Here is an 8,594-nt window from a genome sequence, read left to right as displayed (position 1 = left end):
CATTTCGCAGCTGGTCTACATATGTTATTACTGGTCTTCCTTTCTTACTTGCGCTATGCTTTGGTACCCAGAGAAGTAGTTCACTTATCACCTCATCCTTTCTTCTCCAACAGTGTACTATAAACCGTAGTCTCCTGATCGTCAGTGTATCTGTAATCTTAGGAAGGTTGCCGTACAGTTCATTGTTGGTTTTATGTTCCTTCCACGGAACTCCAAAAACTACTCTGAGCATTCTTGTGTACGTACTATCTAGTCTATTCCTCATCTTTCCAGACATCGTCGAACTTTCAGCACCATAAAGCAGTACACTTTCAACTTTGGTCCGAAAGAAACCTACTTTGAGATAGTTTTGTAGGTTTGATTTCCACACTTTCACCATTTTGTTGAGTGCACTCCAAGCTTGTCCAATTATTATATTCATGTCCTTTTCACTGGATCGTATCCACGAACCAAGATATTTGAAGTTATCTACTTGCTTCAGTTTGTTCCCTTCCAATGTGACAAGATCTCCTTCAGGTTGATCGTACAGCATGTATTCCGTTTTCTTGTAAATAACATGGAGACACATTGTTTTCGCAGCAAACTCCAGTCTTAATAAGAGTTGTCCCTCTTCAAGACAGTAAGAAATTAGGGCAAGATCATCTGCGAAATCAGTGTCGGTGATGTATGTTGCTACATGACAGGAGCTCTGTTGTGGTGTAAGCTTGAACCCAGTGTGTGTTTCTCTAGAAGCTTCTCTAAGGGCATAATCCAGGGATATGATAAATAGGAAAGGTGCGAGTGTGTCTCCTTGCAGAACTCCCGCAAGAATTTCAAAGAATTCTGTATCACCATCAGGAGTTATCACCTGTGCTTCGGTGTCCTTAGAGAGTATGCTGATGGCATCCACTATCTTTGTTGGAATTCCATATGCCTTCACGATTTCCACCAATTTCTCACGATGAATCGAATCAAAGGCTTTACTGAAGTCTACGAAAGTCAATATTGCAGGTAGCCGTTTAACTTTTATTCCCTCTATAAGTCTTCGCAAGGTTAAAATTTGCGATAATGTAAATCTACCCGTACGGAATTTATTTTGGGTCACTCTGAGCAGAGGACCCAGATGAGGTCTCATACGATCCATTAGAATCTTGTTATAGATTTTCGCAGCAGTGACAGTTAAGGATATACCACGATAGTTTCCTGTGTCACCCAAGTCACTTTCTTTGGTAGTGGTATTATTCCACTTTTAACCCAGATATTCGGTCGATCACACCATTTGAATTTTTTGTTGCAGATGTCATGCAGTTGTTGATTTAAGGCACCAGTTTTCCAGACTTCTATTGGTATGTTGTCGAGACCATTTGCTTTGTTATTTTTGAAACCTTTGATACTTTTAACCAGTTCTTCCATGGTTATGTTATCCGTGTTCATGGGAAGAGGTTCATGTATTATGGAAGCAGTTAGTTTTATTGTGACACTGGGTGGTTGACCTAACAGGTTTGAGAAGTGTGTCTTCCATTTGCTGACGCGCTCTTCAGGACTTTTAGCTTTTATTTGTGCCTTGTTTGTGCCCTTTCCTCTTGTGAACTCGTTTACCGTTTCCCATACAAGACCGGAACGCATTGAATCAATGAAAGAAATTAAGATTTCCAAAAGACCATGGATTAGGGTTGGTGTCAAAAAACATGAATTTGCCCCAGAATAGCAGATTAAGAGAATATTCAGCAGTTAACGTTACCTTTTGTCTTCTTTTCACATTCATGAGTGAGTTGGGTGGGTGCGTGAGGTCAAATATGGACTGATAGGGGCTCCTCTCAGGCTGAGGTCCGACCTTATCCCCGATAAGAAATGTAAATTATTATAAAAAACGTTCACTGGCTATATACAGTTAAAAACGTTCGAGCTTTCGGCTGTCAGGCTACAGCCTTCAATGGAAATGAATGGAAAAAATGACGACAACTACAATATATACAAAAATAGGTGAGAAAAAGGAATATAAAAACGGGAAAAAATATTTGTCAAAAAAACTAATTGTTCTTTTTTAAAAGAATGGAGTATTGATTAGGGAGCGGCCTAGAATTGTTATCTGCATGATCTATCGAAGCGGTGTGCCAAGATTCCAGTGTCTTGCGGGTTCGAGAAGAACCCTTGTCAATCACTTGGGAATTTTTAAAGTCAATAGAGTGATTTGAAGACCAAGCGTGTTTAGCGATGTTGGAGCCTCTTGCGTAAGACTTCACATTCCTCATATGTTCTTTTTTTCTGGTTTCAAAGAATCTGCCAGTCTCGCCAACATAACTCCATGGGCAGTCGGCACAAGATATTTTGTAAACCACGTTAGGTTGAAGATCGATCGGAGGGCGGGACTTAGGAGAGGGAAACTCCTGTTGTAAAGTCTTGAATGGCTTGCTGACAACTCGAATATCATGTTTTCTAAGGAGTCTAGTTAGAGGCTGAGAAATGCCATTAATATAGGGGAGGACTGCATAATTGGAGAATTGAAGTCAGGGTGGCTTAGTGGTTATCTATCGGGCCTCCCACCACTGTTAGCCGGGGTTCAATTCTGGCCTCGGCCAGCATGTGGGCTGAGTTTCAGTCGATCTCAACCTGACTCGAGGGTTTTTTTCCGGGTACTCCGGTTTTCCTCCCTCATCAAAATCGACTCACAGCTAATTGACATCTAGCTGTGGTGCTGTGCTCCGACATCAAACATGGACTGTATAGCGGCAGCCAGAGGCGCCTTTGTATGCTTTCAGCCCGATGTCGTGAGCCGCGCCCTTCGCAATTCAGTCCTCAACTGCAAGTAAGGGTGATTAGCACTAGCAATATTTATTTATATTTATTTAATTCGGAGGGTGCAACCCATTTAAAAAACATGCAAACAAGTTCCTCAGGTGTTGGGATGGGATTTGTTCGCTGAGTAGAAGATTTCTTCTTTAGAATGTTGGAGATAACATTTTGGGGGTAATTGTTAGATCGTAGAGCGTCGATGACATGAATAAGTTCTTTCTCTTTTCCTTGTTTTGTGCTCGGGAGATTAGTTGCGCGATGTAACAAAGTCTCAGCTGTACTGGTCTTGTGTCGTTTGTCATGATGGGAGAAGAAATCTAGATACCTATCAGTGTGGGTTGGTTTACGGTAAACCTCAATAATGAGATCATTATCCTTGCGAGTAACCAAAGCGTCCAGAAAGGCGATCTGGTTATTGTTTTCTTCTTCGATGGTAAAGGAGATGTGTTGATCGATACTGTTGAGTGTGTTATGGAAAGAGTGAACGGCGTTTCTTTTAATGATACAGAAACTATCGTCAACATATCGTTTCCATACTTTAGGTGGAACGGGAGTTGTGTTGATGGCCATCTCCTCGATTGCTTCCATACATAAATTGGCATCCACGGGACTGACATGGGCAGCCCTGTCAGTTAGAACAATTAGTTTTTTTGACAAATATTTTTTCCCGTTTTTATATCCTTTTTCTCACCTATTTTTGTATATATTGTAGTTGTCGTCATTTTTTCCATTCATTTCCATTGAAGGCTGTAGCCTGACAGCCGAAAGCTCGAAAGTTTTTAACTGTATATAGCCAGTGAACGTTTTTTATAATAATTTTTTAATATGTTTTACCCTGGCTACGGTTCTTCTATTTTTAAAAGAAATGTAAACCACCATGAGACTGTATGTGATATTCGCGGTATTCAAATCTATTACCACTGCCATTTAAACTAAGATAAATGATGGATTGTTCTTTTTCCGTGTTATCCTTTTCGATGCCAGGTTTTTCTTAGACCGCGAGAAGTCTCTCTTTTTCTCTAGAATCGTCGAAACGAACGCGTGCGTTGAGCTGCTGTGGTCTCAAATACTGCGGGCGTTGGTTACTCTACCCAACGCCCGTGGTATTTACGACCCGCAGTTTCAGCCATTGAAAGTTCGTTTCAACGAAGCAAAAGAGAGACTGCTCGCACTCTAGGTTTTTCTTTAAGACTTGGACTAATGAAGTGAAGTCCGCCTACTTAATTTTGTAGCAGAAATCATTGCCTTGTCACAATAATTCGAGTAAAGGAGGGATTATTCATGCATGCTAGAGATTCCAAAACACTCATTGTAAACTTAATTTTTTGTTGCAATAATTTATTATAGTATTTTCCCAAACAACACAAAGTAGAGACAAATACCGAGAAGAGATCATTACAAACCATGTTCACTCAGAGGGGCGTTGATATCTGCAACGCGGATATATATTCGTAAACGCGCATTGCCACAAACGAATTCAATTCATTTGACTTCTATCAGGTGTTTCCTGTCTTGTCAAGGCACTTCCAGACTTTAATTTCGTCAGTCAATGTATCAAAAGCCTGCATAGTCCCGTATGTAAAATGAAGCTTGAAATATTACAAAAGATAATCTGTCAATCAAGAAATAATAATTCGTATCTTTGTAGATGCTGCAGCTTCCCGCAGTAATTAAAATTTTCCCATGAGGGCAAGGTGGCTCAGCAGGCCACCAATCTCACATTTAACCAAATGGAATATTTTCAAATACAATTTTTATGTATTCTGAACTTTAAGGTACTAGGAAATTTCAATTCTCGTCAAAATGTTGTTTCAGCCTGGCAACACTTAAGGTTACCACAAGGATAAGCCAATTAGAACGCTAGGAACACAGTATCAAAAGATAAATAATTTGACATTCATTAAATAGATATTCGCATCGACTGCATGGTTTGGAGAAGCAATGAGTTGTGTAAATGTGTCTTCCACTGCTTGTCTCACTTCTCAGTTTTGATATTAAATCCAATGACAATGAATCTATGTTAAAATCAAAGCTAACATCACATTTTGTCAATGAACAGTTTTTTATTTCAATGCGCTTATTATTATTATTATTATTATTATTATTATTATCCACCTGCCTCATATTCAACTAATTTCCGCCTAATGTTGATGAAAATCCCTTTTCAAAGTAAACACAATTACAACACAGGGAATTTTAAGAAATAATACGTTTTTTAAAAAATACATGTTTCAACAGAATCTTCTGTCATCTTCAGTTTGAGTTACAAAGTGCAGAGTTTGATATATAGTGTGCGCAAAATGCTACGGGAAACATGACAATGAGAATATTCCTATCAAGAGTGAATTAGATATCTAACTCACTTGGCTAACGAACAAAACACTTATTAAAGAAATGTCAGCAAATATGACACCTCAAAAATGACTTCTCAAAATGAGTCGGAAATGACCAATGTGATCAAATTCAACTAGGGCCAGTGGAGTTTATTTTGACGAAAACTTCATACATTCTGTACATTGTGAACTGTGCGGGGGTTCTTGGAAAGTTTCGTCTCCCGCGACAATTGTTCTTAGCTCTTGAACACTTAGAGGGTTCTTCCATGCGGTATATGAGTTGATAATTGAACTTAGGTGAGCCAACGAGAAGGCCACAACGAAATATCGGCAAAGTGCGAAAATTAAACAATATTAATTAACTCTTTGCGTCTACTGGTCTGGAGAACAAAATAGTTGTCTCAATGTTTCTTTCACTGCTTGTCTCACTTCGTTCATCTTCCAACAGTACAAAATTGGATTTAAAGTTGAGTTGAAAAACATTAAAGTTACAGTGACATACAATGCAAGAAAAAAACCTGACGACCGTTTTTTGTCAATTTCTCGAAACGCGAACGACGAGAGAGCTCCATACGGGAAAAAGCAAATTACTAATGCCAATTGCAGCCACATTGTAGTCGACAATGTCTTTTTGTATCGTGTCATATTCAATGAAACTCTTTCATTTGCTTGTTCCTGAGTTTGTGCTTGTGCTTGAGATTGATGATGACGAAGCCTGAAAAAAATCCTGCTATAACAGTAGATGGATATTATTACACAAAGTAATATAATGGTAGCCATGAAAATTCTCCATGCGATGTTGCTGCTAAGTCCAATAGCGAGAACTGCGATGCCAAAAGAGACCCAGAAGGCTATTAGAAACATGTACACTCGCTTTACGGTCACAACTTGTCTGTATCTAAGTCCTAATAACAACGCCAGAAGTCTGTCCACGCTTATGGCAGTTATTGTCCACAATGATGCTGGAACCAAAATAGTGCTCGCTATCAGATGCGCAAAAAAGAAATCGCGACAAACCTGCCACCATTCTTGCACCATGGAGATCCAGTAAATAACGATAGTTACTTCTACGACGCCAACGGCGAGATCGCTTACTACCAAATTTCGAAGCAAGATTTTGGAAGGTGGATGAATCAAGGTTACCTTGGGAAGCGCTAGTAGGATAAGAGTGTTTGCTGCAATTGAAGTAAACGCAAAAACAATGTTTACCATTGAAATACATATCAGTTGCTTATGTAAGCCTTTGGTTAATTCTTTCGAGCAGAATACGCTAGCGTTGAATGTTGTCAGAGTCATTCTCACTCAACCATCGACGATGACGCTACCTTTACCAGAAACCTCTATCTGACAATTCCTTTGGCGTATTATCTCTCTTTTGGGTAAATAAAGCTGTAACAGTAGATTTTGTGGACGCGTTTGATCAGTGATCCCGGAGTATAAACAGAGAATTTATGCAGGCAATACTCTCTTCGTGTTGCTAAGCGCCTTTACTGCAACAAAAAATGGGAAATCAAATGAGAAGTCACTTAACTAACTTATTAAAAATAATGAATATGGATTCAGAAAAAATTCATTCTACTGCACATGCTTTAAATCAATTGAATGACAAAATGTCAATCATTGCACTTGACAACAAGACGGGTACCTTAGCCTTATTCATAGATCTATCTAAAGCCTTTGACACAGTAATTCATGAAATTTTGCTGGACGAATTGAACATTATGGAGTACGTGTTGCTTTACAATGGTTCAAAGTTAACTTTCTTGTCGAAAACAATTTGGTCACAATTCTTCATCTTTAGATATTAGTTGTGGAGTTTCTCAGGGCTCTATTTTAGGCCCCTGTTATTCTTGGTTTAGGTTAATGGTGTATGTAATATGTGTTAAAGGTCTTTGAGTTGATATTATTTGCTGATGACACTAATACAGTAAACACCCGCATAATTATTAGAACACCTGTTATTCAGGTTAAAAATTTTATTTCAGATCCCCCTTACATTAGAGCCAGGTTAGCCTTAAAAGTTAAACAGGTTCTCATTTTAGAAAATGGCTTTGAAATTTCAGGTGACCACTGGGATAGATTTCACTTTAATTAAACTGCACAGATCTTGTTCAAACTTATTTTTCATGGTTATGAAGTATACAGGCATCAGCGTCCTCATCAGAGAAAATCAGTCATAATCTACCATATCATAGAGTAGGCTCTTGTGGGAATAAGGCCCGTTTTAAACGTCGATTTTACATGTGCCGAATCTAATGCAAATGAGAAAAGCCTATTGTTTTCGCTCACTTGTATTACATTCGTCACTTGTGAAATGCGACGTTTATAACGGGCCTAAGAATCAATTTAAGAACCTAGATAGCCTAACACTACTGTAAATACTATATTTATAAGAACCTATTCTGCCTAACTTGGAAAAATCTAGGTTCTTATATGAGGCCGGTGTTTACTGTATCTTCTATTTGCTCTCTGATGCTTCTTTTCTTATAGAAGTTGTTGATTTAGAACTAAAAGATATAACAAGTTGGTTGGTAATTTGTTCACAAAGTACAGACCTGTTTACGTTTTACTGGGTTTCTCTAATTTTCTCAGAACTGAGGATAGTCTACAACCGCCTGTTGAATTCTTTACATAAATGTGAGGATACTCTCCAAGAATCAATAGGGATTCAGAAAAAAATAATCCTACTGTACATGCTTTAATTAAAATTGTATGACAACATCTCAAATGCACTTGACAACAAGCTTAGGAGGTCACGTTAGGCTCATTCATAGATCTAGCTAAAGCCTGTGACACAGTAAATCACGAAATCTAGGGCCGTAGCCAGTATAAGGAAAACCGAGCCGGCACTTGCCTCTTTTTATTTTTTGGTGATTCTTTAAAATAAAGCGTGATTCCATTTTGTTTTTAAAATGTATTCATCACAAACACCTAAAATACCTACGCGGATAATTTAATCATGGACATTGCCTCAGTCATAATTTTTTTTTTCTGGCTACTGCCCTGAAATCTTGCTCGCAAATTAAAACATTGTGGAGTACGTGATGTTGCTCTACAATCCTTTCAAAATCATCTTTCTTGTCGCAAGCAATTATTGCAAAATAATGGTTACAATTCTTCATCTGTAGATATTAGTTGTGAAGTTCCTCAGAGCTATATTTTAGGCCCTGTTATTCTTGGTTTGTAGTCTTGTAACTCAGTCGTATCAAAGGCTGATGACACTAGTATCTTCTATTCGCCCTGTGATGCTTCGAATTATTTTCTTCATTAATATGGAAGTTGCAAATTTAGAACTGAAAAATATTTATAACATGTTGGTTTTAAACAAATAAACTATCTATTAATGTTAATTAGTTTCAGACCGAGACAAAATAGGCAAACTCTTGACCAACTTGTTATTATTAGTATTTACTCAATTGATCGAGTTAAGGAAGCTACGTTTCTTTTTAGATGAATACCTAACACGGAAATTTCATTTACATAATCATG

At 38.1% G+C, this 8,594-nt stretch overlaps 1 protein-coding gene across 1 annotated transcript; it reads right to left on the bottom strand.

Moving 5' to 3' along the window:
• Window positions 1–5,146: 5,146 nt before the first annotated feature.
• Window positions 5,147–6,541, bottom strand: LOC138058114 (melanocyte-stimulating hormone receptor-like). The gene has a single exon (XM_068904001.1). It carries the CDS (start codon window positions 6,399–6,401, stop codon window positions 5,478–5,480), a length of 924 nt encoding a protein of 307 aa, XP_068760102.1. The 5' UTR covers window positions 6,402–6,541; the 3' UTR covers window positions 5,147–5,477.
• Between the last annotated feature and the right edge of the window lie 2,053 nt (window positions 6,542–8,594).

The sequence above is a fragment of the Montipora capricornis genome, chromosome 7 (assembly GCF_036669925.1).
Source record: "Montipora capricornis isolate CH-2021 chromosome 7, ASM3666992v2, whole genome shotgun sequence".
NCBI lineage: Eukaryota > Metazoa > Cnidaria > Anthozoa > Scleractinia > Acroporidae > Montipora > Montipora capricornis.
The sequence above is the reverse complement of the archived record's forward strand: the minus strand, read 5'-3'. Positions and strand labels throughout refer to the sequence as shown.